Source organism: Capricornis sumatraensis, chromosome 8 (genome assembly GCF_032405125.1).
Source record: "Capricornis sumatraensis isolate serow.1 chromosome 8, serow.2, whole genome shotgun sequence".
Taxonomy (NCBI): domain Eukaryota; kingdom Metazoa; phylum Chordata; class Mammalia; order Artiodactyla; family Bovidae; genus Capricornis; species Capricornis sumatraensis.
Window position 1 is genome coordinate 84,685,595 of NC_091076.1, and position 15,100 is coordinate 84,700,694.

The window sequence follows — 15,100 nt, forward strand, 5'->3', positions numbered from 1 at the left end:
TGAGGCCGGGGGCTGGGGTGGGACTGTGAGCCCTCCAACAGCGGGGGACACGGCCAGGCTCTGAGCTCTCTGGGTGCTGCAAGCCTATCTGTGTTCTGAAAGTGGAAGTGACCAAGCGTGCTGAGCTGTGCTATGTGCTGGGCCCCAGATCTCACACCTCCCCCACAGACGGAGGTTTGGTCTCGGAGCTTTGGACCCCTGGCTGCAGAGTGTAGTGCTCTCAGCAGCTGCTCCTTATGCAGTTGTCCTGGACAAAAGCTTCTGGGTCACTGTGTGGCGACAGGGCACAGGGACAGTGGCTGGGCCTGGGTTGGCTCTGGTAGGGGACATGCTCAGGTCAAGTGGCAGCCCTAGAGATGGCTGTGTGGGCTGGCCTGGGGCCCGAGGCGAAATGGGAGGTGTGGGGAGATGACAAGTCTGGTCTGGGAAGCAGAAGGTGTGGGGTGACCGTGGGTCCAGGTGGAGAGTCATGGAGGAGGATTAGGTGGGTGTTGAGGCTCCTCCAGCCCCAGGGACACCTCCCCAGCATAAGGATCTGTGAAGGGCCAGGTCATGCTGACCTAGCCTCGCACAGACTAGACAGCGTAACTCTGCTGACCACAGATCCAGGAGGCCCAGGACCCAACACAGATACCCAGACTGCCCCGGAAACAAGCCCACCCATGGGAAGGGATGTGGGGGGCCACTGCCCACAGCCCCAGTCATGCCTCCCAACCAGACACTGTCCAGGGATACCCAGACCTCTGGCCTCATCCTCATCCTTCCCCAGCCCAACTGGGGAACAGACAGGCCTGGAGGTGACCCCTGTGAGCCTAGGGCCCTTCCCCACATATGAGGCAACCATCACCAAGGCAGAACCCCTCCCTTTGGACCTCATGGCTGAGGTGGGCAGCCCACCGTCACCAAGAGAACTGTACTAGGCCTTGAGCATCACGCACGTCTCACAGATGAAGAAAGCAAGGCCAAGATGGACCTCACAGTGGGTCAGGACAAGGCCCCAGCTCAGCCACTGCACCCCCTACCCCTGCACCCAGGGCTGGGGGCAGACCCCAAGGGCCCAGGCCAAGTCACCTTACCTGGGTCCTGTGGCGCTCTCCCTGCCCGCATGCCACCTGATGGGATTCCTGTGGCCAGACCCCAGGAGTGCAGCTGCCGGTGGAAAAGCTGGCCTGGGAGAGAAGCCCAGCCCACCCCGCTGCCCGCCTGGGCCCCATGCATATTTAATAATGTCCATTATTCCTGTTTTGTCACTGGAAAGGAGACTGAGCAGCTGAGAGGAGCCAAGAACAGTAGGGAGAGCAGAGCTGTGGGCGTGCTCCACACCCCAGCCCCTCCCCAGACCCCCTGTGGTTCTGCCCCTATCTGCCAGCCAGCACTGGGCTGTCCCCTCAAGTCTGTTACCATCCCCCCCATCCCAGGGAGGGGCCCCTCCACCCTGCCTGCAGAAGCAACAGGAGCCAACCCGCTCTCACTGCAGAGCCTCCCAGAGTGTTGGCCACCCTCCTGGGGCAGAGCCCTGCAGCAGCCCCCACTCCCCCTCTACCCCGCTCCTCCCAAGCCCAGGCTCCACCCGCTCACTGCTGCCCCTGACTAGAGCTGGCACCTGAGTTCTGAAAACTTAACACATTGTCCTTAGTAAACAAGAGTCATGGTTACCTTTTTATTTCAGAAAGGAGAGCCAAGATTTGGGGAGGGAATGGGGTTCGGAGAGAAAACAGTGTCCTGACTCCGAACTCCCTACCCTAGGGGTATGAACCAGGCTAGGTCCTGGGTTTTGTGCTGGGCAGGGGCTGCCCTGAGAAGGGGTGACCCTTCTGGACTGGTCAGGCCATGAGGGGGCATGAACTGTGCTTTTAAAGCCCCAGATCTCTGGTTTTCATCACAGGGCAGTCCTGGGCAGGTTTGGGGTAGGGATGGGTGTTCGTCTGGGGCGGCACCCTCCCTGAGAACCAGAGAAGCAGGCAGGAGCTGAGAGGCCCCCAGCACAGGGGGGCAACCACCTCCCTCTGCTCCAGAAGGAGTGGAGTGGGCACAGGCCCAGGGACCCACATTCAGGACCCCTCCGGGGCCCGTCTCACAGGAAATACCCCGGCCCAGTCCACCCAACCTCATCCTCCACCCAGCGAGTTCCTTATCATCTGCCCACTGAAGAAATGTGGAAAGAGCAGACATGAGCCCCCTTCCCAGAGTAGGTGTGTATTTTGCTGGTTTGGGCTCCAGTGAATCCCACGGGTGGGGTGGGGGCACTACTTCTTGACAATCTGGATGACGTCCTCGTGCTCCATGGTGTGTGTCAGGCCCACCCGCTGCGGGCTGTACTTGGTGCTGGTGCCCTGGGGGTGGGGAGGGGCTCGTCAGCCTCTGAAGCACCCAGCTGAGGCTGACGGAGCTGCAAGGGGAGGGCGGGGCGATGCTGGGGTCTAAAGTGGGGGTCCTAGCACAGGCAAACCGTGCAGCTTCGACAACAGGACTCCCAGGAGTCAGACCGCCCTGGACCCCAAAGCAGGAGGCCCGTGTCCTGTCTGGGTCAGCATGTGTGCTGTACATCTGGACAGCAGGGCTGACGGACACCCTGGTCCCTACATGGGAGGATGGGGCCGCCCTCCCTGAAACTTACCCACACAAGCGCGTACTTGAACTGGCTGGCGAGTGACCGGTGGATGCGGTGGCACTAGAGGGAGAGTGGGACAGTGAGCCTCATGAAGCCTCAGCTCACAGCCACTTGGATGTTCCCGCTTCCTGCCTCCAGGGCACCTGTAGGCTGTGGGGCCACAGCCACAGGAGGACCTGGGTCCTAGCGGAAGGGGCCCTCTGCCCCCTGTGCCAGAGCGGCAGCCCTGACAGCTGCTCCCTCAGATGGGCAAGTGTCCCAGGAGGGAGGGAGGCCCTGCAGGGCAGGCCTCCCTGGGCTGAGACCCAGGTCCCTCTGCAGCAAGCCTCGCCCCTGCACTCTCCGTGCCAGCTGGCAGCACATAGCCCACACACTGTGGTCACTCCTGCCTCTGGGCCTCTGCACCTGCCACCCACTGCCTGGAATACCCTTCTGCTCCCAGCTTCTCCACTTTCCTTCCTGGCATGGCTGAAGCCCCGTAACCTCTAGAGCTGGTGGCCAGGGGCCTGAAAGGGCTGGGGTTTGTGCCCCTTGCAAAGATGCAGGGGGCAGCGATGAGGGCCAGCTCCCAAGGGCACCTAACAGGCTGCGGCCCCAGCCCCTGGTCATTGCAGTCCCCACCCCGTGTGGGACTGTTTAGCTCCAGGATTGGGGGACTGAAGTTTGCAGACCACAAAGGACCGAATTCTGGCAGGCAGCAGGGCTCCTTTGTTCAGCACAGACTCTCCCTGGTGATGGGGTGCAGGAAGCACTCAGCCCCCTGGGGTAGGGGGCATGTGGAAGGGCCAGCATTCGGGGTACATGACTTGGAATGAACCACCCGGAACTGCCCAGGCTGGCAGCTTTCCTGACTGGAGGGCCCCGAGGACCCAGCAGCTCTGGCGTGACAGGATGGTGACGACCACTGCTTCTCGGGTGTCCCTGCGCCAGGCAGCGAGCCCGCGCCCAACCTGTGGGCGCTGCTCCATGCCTGACTGCAGCTGGGTGGTAGGATGCAAGTCCAGTGCCTGACTGCACGTGGCTGAGGGTTGGCCGAGTGCCCAGAGGACATCAGACAGGACCCCGAGGGGACGGGAGGGGCTCCCCACTCCCCACCCCTGGCAGGTTCACTCACCACGTGCTCCACAGAAGCCCCTTTCCGGAGAATGATGGCATCCGTGAAGTCTGGCCTCTCTGCACGGGTTGGGGGGTGGGTGAGAGTCAGCAGAACCAGGGTGCGATACCACAAGGCTTCTCTTTACAGGGAACAAGGGCCCTTCCACTCTCCACCAACTGCCCCCCTACTCTCTAGCATACCCTCACTAAGAGTCCTGATCAGGCAGGCTCTACAGCCTTGACTCGACACAGAAAATCAAAACACACCCCCGTCCAGGTGCAGAACCCTGAAAGACTGTCAGCCGTGAGAGCCCTGGCCAAGGGGACCTGCAGGAGAACCTGGACTGGACCAGCTCCATGTGGGCAGCTCATCTCCCTCTGCCGATGCTAACTGCCCAGACTCAGCTGCAAGGCACGTGCTCAGGGGTGGGACTTGGGGGAGGCTCCTGTGCTACTGGTTCCCTAAAGCTTGGACGTGGGGCCTGTTACCACTGGGGAAGCCACTGCTGGGCTGTCTCCCCCTCAGCGGCCCCTGGAACTTGGCTTCCTGTGCCACTAGGGCCCAGGTAGAGGGTGATGCTGGCTTGGAAACAGGAGAGGCTCTCACATAGAGCCTGCTAGGCCAGGGTCAGCAAAAGGGAGAGGGCGGCTGCGCCAGACTCACGGCCTCTCTTCTTGGTGTAGATGCAGGTCAGGGCCAGGTACTCCCACAGCATCTCCAGCAGATAGTCCAGGTTCAGCTTCATGCCGCAACTGCCGGGAGGAAGAAGGGGTTGGTCAGAGCGGCCCTGGGGTTCCTGGCACCAGGCTAGTACGGCCCTGACGGTCCTCGAGGGCAGCACACCGGTGGGCCCGATGGCTCTTCAGCTGCCATGCCTCCCGTCACCATCACGCTCCTGCCCACAGAGCCCGGCCATCTCTCTGGCACTCTTGGAGGGCCCAGGGCACCTGTGACAGCCAGGGCAGCTGGGGGCAGAGGATGACTGCACAGAGCCCTCCCCCACGGCAGCCCAGCAGGGGTTTCAGTGGCTGAGTGGGCCTTGGCTTGGTCCTCTGCGGCTGCACCATCCTGAGTGGAGTCCCACCCTCCCCTGAGGTGAGAGTGAGCACATCAGGATGGCCGGCGGCCCAGGTGTGGCAGCAGGAGGGGAGCAGGTGTCCTGAGGAGTGACCCTCGTGCCTGCTGCTCTCTGGATGCTGGGGACGCCCAGGAAGCGGTCCTCTCATGGGCCCAGACCACCTTCTTGGTCCCCGAGGTCTTAACTCCTCAGGAGCCAAGCCTCACTGTGGTGCTACAGAGCATGTGGGTGGAGTCAGTGTGCGGCAAGGGGGGCGGGGCATGAGGCCAGGCTGCCCCTGCAAGGCCTCTGCAGCCATGGTAGGCCGGGGCGTAGGTGGCCCCCGGGACTCAACCCTCAGAGAAGCCCCACCTGAGGATGTTGGGACCTTTCCCTTCTGGTGGAGATGACAGAAGCCACGTCTCCCAGGGCCTCAGCAGCAGCCTGGGGCTCCCTGGTTAACTGCTAAGCCACGAAGCCCTAACCACTCTCACCATGGACCTCAGTGGATGAAGTCCTTCTGTTTCCTGAACCAGAGCTCACCCCAAATCACCCCCTGTCCCAACCTGGTCAGCGTGGGACCTGGCCCAGGTCACGAGCAGCCCCAGGACGGCCTTCTGCCTTGGGCTGCGCAGAGGCCAGACAGATTGGCTCTGCTCAGCCTCACCTGATGACCACGCTGTCGGGTTTCCGGGCCAGGCGGTCCACTTCTTCCATCGAGATCTGGTCAATCTTGTTATAGACCTAGGGTTGGAAAGGCAGAGGGGGCTGGGGAGGGGAGGAGCAGCGCTGTGCAGGACCAGACCCCCTTGCTGCCTCGGGGAGGGGGAGGGGGGTGCAGCAGAAGGGGCCTGAAGTCCAGCCCCCAGAGACCAGGCTGCACTCAGGGGTCTGGCTGGATGTGCCTGCTCTTGCCAGGTCAGCTGGGGTGGGGGTTCCTCCTCCCAGGGGGCCTGGCACCACTTACATACAAGCATGGCATGTACACGCGGTTGCCCACAATCACGTCTATGAACTCGTCTGGGGAGCAGTCTTCTCGGAAGAGCACCTCAGCGTTGAAGATCTCTGAGGGGCTCAGGTTAAGGATGACCTGTGCATCAGCAGCCCCTCGCCCCCCACCCCCACCAGGAGGCCCCATACAGGTAGTCTGCATCACCCACCCCCGCCCCCTCCTCCTGCCCTTCTGGTGAGGATGCTGTACTCATGCAGGATCAACTGCACCAGCTTCTCTGAGCACTGAGTCAGCGTAACCGTGGAGTTGAAGGAGATCCCGCCTCCTTTCTTGGGCTGGAGGAGAGAGAAGGAGGCACTACTGATGGAGGGGCAGCTGCAGCCCCACCCTACCCCATGTGCTGGCAGCCTAGCCCCCAGCTCGCACCCAGGTGACAGGTGATGGGCCTCACCTTGAAGTAGATGTTGGGCTTGTGCTTGTTGAGGCGGATGCCCACCGACTCCAGCTCCTTTTCCAGCAGAGACCTGGTAGAGCCCCACAGCCTTCACAAGAATCCCGGGCAGGCTGTACTGCCTCCACATCACAGTCAGCCCCCAACCCCATATCTGGACAAAGACAAGCCCTCTCCCCCACACCACCAGCTCCCGAACATCGCTTCTAGCCACCAGAGACAACAAGGAAGAGCCCCGGACACTCTGGCCAGCCCAAGGGGAGACGGGCTGGTGTGCCCTCAGCCGCAGGTCAGGGCGTGAGCAAGGCTCTGCTGCTTGGGGCTGGGCTCCTGGTGGGTTCTGGGCAGCACTCGGCACACCCAGGCCGGCATGGCATAGCCCCAGCCTCCACACAGAAGCCTCTTGAGGACGCCACTCACACTGGGTGCAGCTGTGGACCACCCTGCCCCTGCTCTCGTGTGTAACAGGGCCAAGTGCCCCTGGACCACCCACCAGGAGTTCAGGGACACAAGAGCTGCAGCCAGTCTCCCGCCACTCACCCCAGGGCTTCCCTGGGCAAGCCAGCCTGCCCTGCCCCACCACAGACCTTTGAACCTCGCCCTTGGTGGCGTCCAGCATCATGATGACAACATCAGCTGTGCGGGCCACAGCAATCACCTGCCGGCCACGGCCTTTCCCTGGTCAGAAAGGGGGGTACTGGTTACAGTGACAAGTGCAGGGCTGTGGGACCCCCGGCCCAGGGAGCCCAGACTCCTCCCCTTACAAACCCACATGGACTCTGCCACCTGTCATCCTGGAGCAGGCATGTCTCTTAAACCCTGTCCTACTCATAGAGATGTGAGTTTTAGGAGGAAGCCGACATCAGCACCTGGGGAGGAGTAGTGCTCCCCACTGTGCCCCCACCAAGGCCTGAGCCTCCACCCCCACTGCCCATTCCTGCCCCCACCTTGTGCTGCGCCTTCGATGATTCCAGGGAGATCCAGGAGCTGGATGTTGGCGCCTTTGTACTAGGAAGCAGGAGAGGAGTGAGGTGGAGCCGGCAGGCTGGGAAGGGCCCGGCCGAACCCGGATCGGCCCCAGGGCCAGGTCTGAGCCTCGTCCCACCCCAGCCAGCCCAGCGCAGACCATGTCCTGAGAGTGGGGAAGCCTCCTGGGAGGGAACCACAGTAGTCACTGCTGGTGGTGACAGCGCTTCAAAGAAACCACCTCACGGGGTAGGTGGGAGGTCCAAGGCTACAGGACCCCGGCTGCCCAGAGCTCCAAAGCTTCATGGAGAATAGGACCTGGCTGGCCAGCCTCAGGGAACCAGGGAGGGCTTCACACTGGCAGATCCTTGGAACCAGCCTGGACTGCAGGATGGGCCAGGCATCTCTGGGGTCCCAGCAGCCCCAGTCCCCAGAGGTGTCCATGCTTGAGGCCAGGGCAGCTTAGCCAAAAGTCTCCCCCCACCAACCCCCTCCCCCAGACAAGCTCACCCTCCCTCCTGGGACCCAGCAAACCCCAACTTACTTCAATGACCCCAGGGATGCAGGTCAGGGTTGTGAATTCATAGGATGCAGCCTCGCTGGCGGTGGAGGTCATCAGACTTAAGAAGGTGGACTAGGAGAGAGAAGGCCATTGCAGCGGGAGTCGTGCCCTGCCTCCTTGAGAAGCCCACACACTGGGTGCCCCCCTCAATCACCCTGGCTGGGGTGTGATGACAGTAGCTGGAAAAGTCACCTTGGGCCCTGACCAGTGGGGGTTGGGCATCAGAGAGCCCTTTTGTGCCCAAGGCCTCAAGCTCGTCTGGAGTGAGGGACACAGGGACCTGGTTCCTAAGAGGGTTCCCGCTCTGTATCAGGGCCCATCCCCAGCTCCACGGAACCCTCAGACCCTCCTGCGCCTGGCAGACTTGAACTGGGTGACAGCCCCATGGCACAAAGCTGCTACTCCAGTGAGGGTAAGGAGATAGGGATCCTCCAGCCTGAGACAGCAGACTATGGGGGAGGGTGAGTGGGAAAGGGTCTGGATGGACCCTGCAGCCAGTCCATTCTGTGGACTGAGAGACCTGACCTTCAGTCTCATCTCTGCTGGAGGACCCTGGACCTCCTCCTGATACCAACCTCATGAAGGAGGCAATAAAACAGGGAGCACGGTGACCCTAGTGATGGCTGCTACGGCCCAGAGGCCAGCAAAGCAGTGGGCTGTGCCAAGAGGGCAACCTGGCCTGGCAGCCCCATCCTAGTCAGCAGGAAGCCGGGCACAGCTCACTTACACACCCTCAGGCCCCCAGAATGAGGTTTGTGAAAGAATCACAGTCACACATTCTCCACACAGGGTGCCTCTTAGAAACTTCAGGAAAGATAAAAACCTGGTGGTGCAGACAGGTGTGGGCAGACAGGCAGCCCTGAGAGTCATGGTTGCCAGAGGTCAACCTGGGGGACATCCCTGAACCCGTCTGACCCCTGCAGTGGGTGGTCTGGGCCCTCCTGTGCTCAGGGCCCTGATTCCCAGTAGGGCCCAGACCCCAATAGCATAGCCCCTGGTCACTAGAGTGGCCCCTTCCAGCCTGGGCTTCTCATCCGGGAGAGAATGCCTTACAGATTGGAGAGTGAGATTGAGGGAAAAGGGTAAGATGAATGAGTCCCCAGCAATGTTCAAGGAGTCGGAGCCTGGCTGTGCTCACTGGCCGCCTGCCTGGGGGCAGCTGGGCACCGAGGTCGCACCCGGCCAGTTCAAGGCCTCACTGCCACCCCCCTCCCCTCCTGCCACTGCTGCTGTGCCCCAGGCCCCACCTGGGCCTGTGAGCCTACTCTGCCTTCCGCCTCAAGGTCTGCTCCTCAGGGTTCAAACACCTGCTCATAGAGCAGCTGCCCCGGCTCCCAAACCTGCCCTTCCCGCTTTCCTGGCCCCCACCTCCCAGCTAGGGGGCTCTGAGGGAGCAGGGACAGAGTGTGCCTGGCACGTGGTGCACACTCAGTAAACGAGGCCAAGGCCAGCAGAGCCTCTCTGACTGGGAGGTGACAACACCCCCGCAGGGCTGACAAAGGGGTGCAGCCTGACCCTGGAGAGGCTGACTCTCCTCCGTCTGTGGAGTCGACTCAGAGGCAGGGAAGAGGTGCATCCGGGTGGGAGCGGAAACAAGCTGCCTTCCTCCTGGGGCCCACGCTGCCCATCACTGACCTTACCCACAGAGGGAAATCCGATCAGTGCCACACGGGCATCGCCCGACTTCATGACATCAAAGCCCTCTCCTTTGGATGAGGACGATTTGGACGGCTCCAGGAGCTGGGCCCGATACTTGGCAAGTTTTGCCTTCAGCAGACCAAGGTGGTACTCGGTGGCTAGAAGACACAACACAAGACAGGAGGTAAGTGTCCAGGGCGGGCTGGGAGGGACCCATATGCTCTGAATGCTGGCCAGGAGGCCCCAGAGCCAGGTAGCAATCGTTGTCAAAGAGATCAGAGAAGAAAACCACGCTCAGTTAAAATGCCCTTGGCTTTTCACTTCACTTAGGACAAAAGCTCCTTACTGAGACCTGGAGACCCACTGTCAGGGGTTCTCAGCCCTAGCGGTACCACTCCTGGGGACATTCTGGGGCTGTTTTCTGCTGTTGCTGGGAAGATGAAGTCCTTCAGTATTCATCAGGCAGCGGCCGAGGAAGCCAGCTGCCCTACAAGGTGTGACTCAGTGCAGCAGAGCCAAGAACTGTGAGGTGACTTCCCAAGCTTGGAGACCGGGCCCAAACCCAGGTCCACCAGACTCAAGTCAGGACCGCTTCCATCCACCTAACGGCTCCAGGCTGCCGGCAAGGATGTACCTGTTGGGTCTCCTCCTGGACGGCCCCCCACTAAAGGGCAGAGCGCTAACTCCCCAGGCCCAGCCGCCAGGAGACCCGGGTTCGAATCTCGACCCTGCCTATCCAAGTCGGACGCTGCTCCGAGAGCTGAGGTTCTCCATTCGGCCCTGTGGTCCGGCCCTGATCCCGCCCGGCCCCGATGGCTCCTGCTCGCCGCCCGCAGCCCTGGCGGCAGAGGCCCCGGGGGGCCGGCCCTCACCCTTATTCTTCTGCGTGCGGGCGATCTCTTTCTCGATCTCGGAGATCTTCTCCAAGATTCCCATGGCGGCAGCTGAACCGGGCGCACCAGCCAGAGACACAGCAGCGGACCCGCGAACTGTGGCACCGTCAGCTGCGGCCGACCAGCGTGCGCCGGAAGCCCACGGAGCTCGGGTATTCAGAGTCCGGGCGGGAGACGTCGAGGGGAGCGATATTGGTTCCGGCCCCTGGGTTGGCGGGGGCTGGGGAAGCGCGATGGGCCGGACCGGGGCGGAGCCCGGCCGGCGGGGCGGGGCCAGGCGAAGGAGGGCAGGAATGGGGCGTGGGAGGTAGAGAGGGACCCTCAGCTGATGGACTCCGCATTGCGGGTCCCCAGCTCAGCCGGCTTTGCTGGTGTAAGGAAAAGGCGCCGAGCTGAAAGCCTAGTGGCTTCTTTTGCGTTGAGGTTAAACGTCTGTCCCCAACTTCGCCTTCCTACCTGCCAATCAGATACCTCCTCATAGGATGCAGTCGAGACAGCATCTCCTAAGTGCAATCCTTACCTGAAAATGCTGTATCTGAGTTTAGACTTGAGGAAACATCGGACAAACTAGAAAGTGGTACGTTTTATAGGACAAGTGGGCTGTCTTCAAAATTGTCAGTGATATAGGTGGACGGGATGGGGGAAGGATTGTACCAGATTAAAAGATGTTAAATATAATGTGTGAACTTTGCCTGGATTCTGGTTGAAATTTTTAAAAGGAGTTATGAGAAGACATTCTGAGGACAACTGGGGAAATTTTGACTTTGGATAGACTGTTAGATATTACAGTTGTTGTTCAGTCGTTCAGTTGTGTCTGGCTATTTGTGACCCCATGGTTGGAAGTCCAAGGTCAGGGTGCCAACATGGCTGGGTTCTAGTGAGGGCCCTTTTCCTGCCTTACAGACCGCTGCCTTCTTGCCCTGTCCTTACATGGCCTTTCTTCCGGGAGTCTGCACAGGGACAAAGAGGGGAGACAGAGACACAACTCTCTGAGGATGCTTTTTTTTTTTTTTTGCCAGGCCTTAAGGCATGCAGGATCTTAGTTCTCCAGCCAGGGACTGAACTTGGGCTCTATGCAGTGGAAGTGCAGAGTCTTAACCACCGAACCTCCAGGAAATTCCCTTCTGTATGTTTTTAATACAAGGTTGGGAGTGGGGAGCAGTATATTGGAAATCATGCTGTGTTCAAATTCCAGGTTAACTGTGAGCTTGGTTAAATTTCTTAACCTCTTCTACACTCTAAAAACAGGGATAACATGGTTGTTGTAAAAGTGAAATAATCTGCTTGCTCAAAAGTCCTCCTTGAATGCCAGAGCCACTGTCAGTTGAGTCTCCTTGGTGGTGTTACATCTTCCCCAGATTCAGCCCATGTTTGCCAACACCATTATGCACAAGGCTCTTGGCTGAAGAGGGGTGTTGTAAGCCCAGCTTGCTCTTCTCCTCCGCTGCTGACAAAGCCACGATACGAGCCCTGTAAAGTGCCTGACCCAGCAGCTCAAGCTATTAACAGCCGGGCTGAGATGTGACGTCCAGTGACTGCAGGGTAACAGGTAGACTGTGGGGAGAATACCTACATGTTTGGCTCCATGAGGTTCACAGGGGATGGGAGGGGAGAGCCTTTGGGAACTGAGAGGTACAGGCAGGTGTGGAGCCCTGGCCCATGGAGAGGGGGTCTCTGCCCCAGAGGCAGTTCCTGGCTCCCAGTGCCACACTTGTGCCCACGGAGGTGTGCTATCGGTTTATACTCAGGGACACAGAAATGTCCTGAAATGTGACTCATCTTCCAAGAACCCTGGGACCTCTGCTGTTGTGTCTGCTTCACTCGCAGTCTCCAAAGGGTCTCTTTCTTCATAAATAATGTGGAATCAGGCCACTCCCAGGATATAACCTGAAGATCAAACCAGCCTTTCCTGCTTGGAATGTCTGGGTCCTCCAGACCCAAGCCTGGGAAGCCAACTAGGAACCTCTTATGTTCACATCACCCGAGGAATCTTTGGACTTAGTTGCTGTGCAGCATGTGGGAATCTTAGTTCCCCAACCAGGGAGCAAACCTGCATCCTCTGCATTGCGGTGAGTTCTTAACCACTGAACCACCAGGGGAGGCCCTCACCTGAGTAATCTTTGAGAGTTGACAAACTTCTAGACAGGCTGCTGCTGGATCTCCGAAAATATTCAACGTGTGCATCAAAGGATACCATATCAACAGAGTGAAAAGTAAACCCAAGATGTGGGGGGAAATATCTGCCAGCCGGGTACCTGATAAGGGGTTAATAAGCAGAATATATAAAGAAGTCACTGACCAACAGGAACACAACAACCTGACTTTTAAAACATAGAAAAGACTTGAGTAGACATTTCTCCAAAGAAGACATATTAATACAGCCAACATGTTAAAAGGTGCTCCACACCACTAGCCATTAGGGAAATGCAAGTCAAAACCAGTAAGATAACACCGCACATCCGTTAGGATGTGTGTAATGTATGTACATGTAACAGGTGGTGGTAAGAACATGGAGAAATTGGAACTCTCGGGCACTGTTGGTGTGTGTTAGTCACTCAGTCATGTCTGACTCTTTGCAACCCCATGGATTGTAGCACACCAGGCTCTTCTGTGCATGGGATTCTCCAGGCAGGAATACCAGAGCAGGTTGCCATTGCCTTCTCCAGCACTGTTGGTAGGAATGTAAAATGGTGCAGCCAACTGTGGAAAACAGTATGGAGGTTCCTCAAAAGTTAAAAATAGACCTGCCATCTGATCTAGCAATTCCACTTCTGAGTATACATCCAAAAGTGAAAGCAGAGACTTGAAGAGGAATTGGTACACCCATGTTCATTATTTGCAATGCCCTGGAAGTGGAGTAACGCAAGCGTTCATTGATGGATGAACAGATTAACGAAAGTGGTCTATACAGTGGTCTGTTCTTCAGCCTTAAAAAGGAAGTTCTCAGACACGTTAAGTGAAACAGGCCAGTCACAAAAGGGCAAATACTGGTGACACGTACACAAAGTCCCTGGAGTGGTCAGATCCATAGAGACAGAAAGTAGAGTGGTGGATGTCAGTGGCTGGGGGTGAGGAGCTGGTGTTTAACGGGGACTGAGCTCTACTATGGGAAGCAGGGAAGGTTCTGGAGATGACAGTGGTGAAGCTTGTACACTATGAATGTGCTTAACATTACTGAATTGTACACTTCAAATTGGCTAAAATGGTAAATTTTTAAAGGATTTTTTGATGTGGACCATTTTTATTTTGAAAATTTTATTTGTGGCTGTGTCGAGTCTCAGTAGATGTGGCACACAGGCTTAGTTGCCCCGAAGTGGGTGGGATCTTGGTTCCTGACCACAGATGGAACCTGCACGTTCCTGAACTGGAAGGTTGAAAATCCACCAGAACTCTCTTGATTTAGAAATAGGGCAGACTTGAAGCTTAAATACCTTTATTACTTTTTAAAAATTATTTGGACATTGATAGCTCTGCAAAATACTTCTCCCATCCCAAACTCTCATACCCTTTCCACATATCCTCCCCAAAGAAACAAAATACTCATCCTTTTGCCCATTCAAATCTAATTTTTAAAAACATTTAAGATTCAAAATCAAATATTACTTTTCTTTCCCAGAACTCGTTAGTAATTTTAAACCACAATGCACATATTCAATGGCATTTCCTTTTTAAAAATTAGCTTATCTGACTATTTTATGAGGAAAAACAAAATCATTTCAAGGCCTTAGAATATAAATTCCCTGTTTCTGAAAGCAAAAGACATTGAAAGCCCCTCTGCCCCCTGGAGTCTGCTGTGCATGTCACCCATGGAACCAGCGCTGCATGGGCGGCGCCACTCAGTCTGTCCGTCCACAGGTGAGACATGTGGAGTTGGAGAGGGCAATGGGTGGGAGGAGGGGGCTCCGGGCAGAGGCAGGCTGGGCGTGCAGAGCGGAGCAGAGGAGCAGGAGCTGGGTCCTGAGTGGGGAGGGGAGGTGGTGGGGAGCCTGCACCCGCACTGGTTTCTCAGTGATGAACAAGAGTGTCCACCGGAAGCATTGCACGTAGAACCAGAGGTGCATGGATTACTGAGGAGGCTCGGGAGTGACCACAGCTGGGGGTGACGGTCCAAGCTCCCCCGGGAACTAAGTCAGGGTGGAGGGTCTGGGGGTTCCTCAGGGGATAGAGAAACCCCTGCTTCTGCACCCCTGAGAGTCAGGATTTTACGAGAACCAACCTTTATCACAGGTGTGTCCCAAAGAGCTGACAAATGTACCACATCTTCATCCCCAAACACCACTGCATCTGACCCCTGGCTCAGCAAGGAAGTCAGCACACAGCAGAGCCCTGCCCACCTGGGCAGCCAAGCAGCAGCAACATGCCGACACCCTGTCCAGCCCACCGGCTGCCCACTCACGGCCACACACGTGGGCCCCGACCAGCTCCGGGAGGCTGGGGGCGGGGGGGGGGGGGGGAGGGCGCCTTTCCCTCAGGGGTACCTGAACCCTTCAAGGAGCTGGCAAAATGCAGGTGCTGGTTACTCGCTGAGAAATTGGGGGCAGGGAAAGGGAGCCCACGCCACCTGGCCCCCATGCTGCCAGCCGGCTCTAAAATCAAGAGGATGTTTCTGACTCATCTCTCCAGACGGACGTGAGCCATCTTTCTGCTTGCAGCCACCTTCCCAACACTTCTCCTTAAGGCTTCTCCTGACATGCAATCTCAGCAACATACAACACGTACTTCGATAAAGGATTCTGAGACTAAGAGACCCGCCCCACCGCTCACCTAGACCGGAGGGCTTCACGCCTTCTCCCTCCGCCCTGGACCTGTCCCCTGCGCCAGTTCTGCTCCTGTGGGTTATGGCAACACTACCCCTCGGTTAAAGCTTTCCCTCC

The 15,100-nt window shown here is 58.1% G+C and overlaps 1 protein-coding gene across 3 annotated transcripts; it reads right to left on the reverse strand.

The window, feature by feature from the left end:
* Nucleotides 1-1,692: 1,692 nt before the first annotated feature.
* Nucleotides 1,693-10,329, reverse strand: DRG2 (developmentally regulated GTP binding protein 2). Of its 3 annotated transcripts, none has more exons than XM_068977076.1 (13): nucleotides 10,206-10,329; nucleotides 9,331-9,491; nucleotides 7,678-7,767; nucleotides 7,115-7,175; nucleotides 6,755-6,845; nucleotides 6,168-6,240; nucleotides 5,961-6,051; nucleotides 5,732-5,829; nucleotides 5,432-5,508; nucleotides 4,371-4,459; nucleotides 3,726-3,784; nucleotides 2,634-2,671; nucleotides 1,693-2,333 (listed from the first exon to the last, which is right to left on the reverse strand). In XM_068977076.1, the coding sequence occupies exons 1-13, from the start codon at nucleotides 10,267-10,269 to the stop codon at nucleotides 2,294-2,296; spliced, it is 1,032 nt and encodes a 343-aa protein (XP_068833177.1). In that variant the 5' UTR covers nucleotides 10,270-10,329; the 3' UTR covers nucleotides 1,693-2,293. The 3 variants fall into 3 exon arrangements, with proteins under 3 accessions (XP_068833177.1, XP_068833176.1, XP_068833178.1); XM_068977075.1 differs by having other exon boundaries at nucleotides 2,618-2,671; XM_068977077.1 differs by lacking the exon at nucleotides 10,206-10,329 and having other exon boundaries at nucleotides 2,618-2,671; nucleotides 9,336-9,457.
* Between the last annotated feature and the right edge of the window lie 4,771 nt (nucleotides 10,330-15,100).

Coding starts and splice junctions, on each gene's coding strand:
- DRG2 (XM_068977075.1), bottom strand. CDS start 10,269: ATGGGAATCTTGGAGAAGATCTCCGAGATCGAGAAAGAGATCGCCCGC. Junction 7,176..7,677: donor GCATCCCTGGGGTCATTGAA/GTAAGTTGGGGT, acceptor CCTGCTTCCTAG/TACAAAGGCGCCAACATCCA. Junction 6,241..6,754: donor ACCAAGGGCGAGGTTCAAAG/GTCTGTGGTGGG, acceptor GGGCTCTACCAG/GTCTCTGCTGGAAAAGGAGC.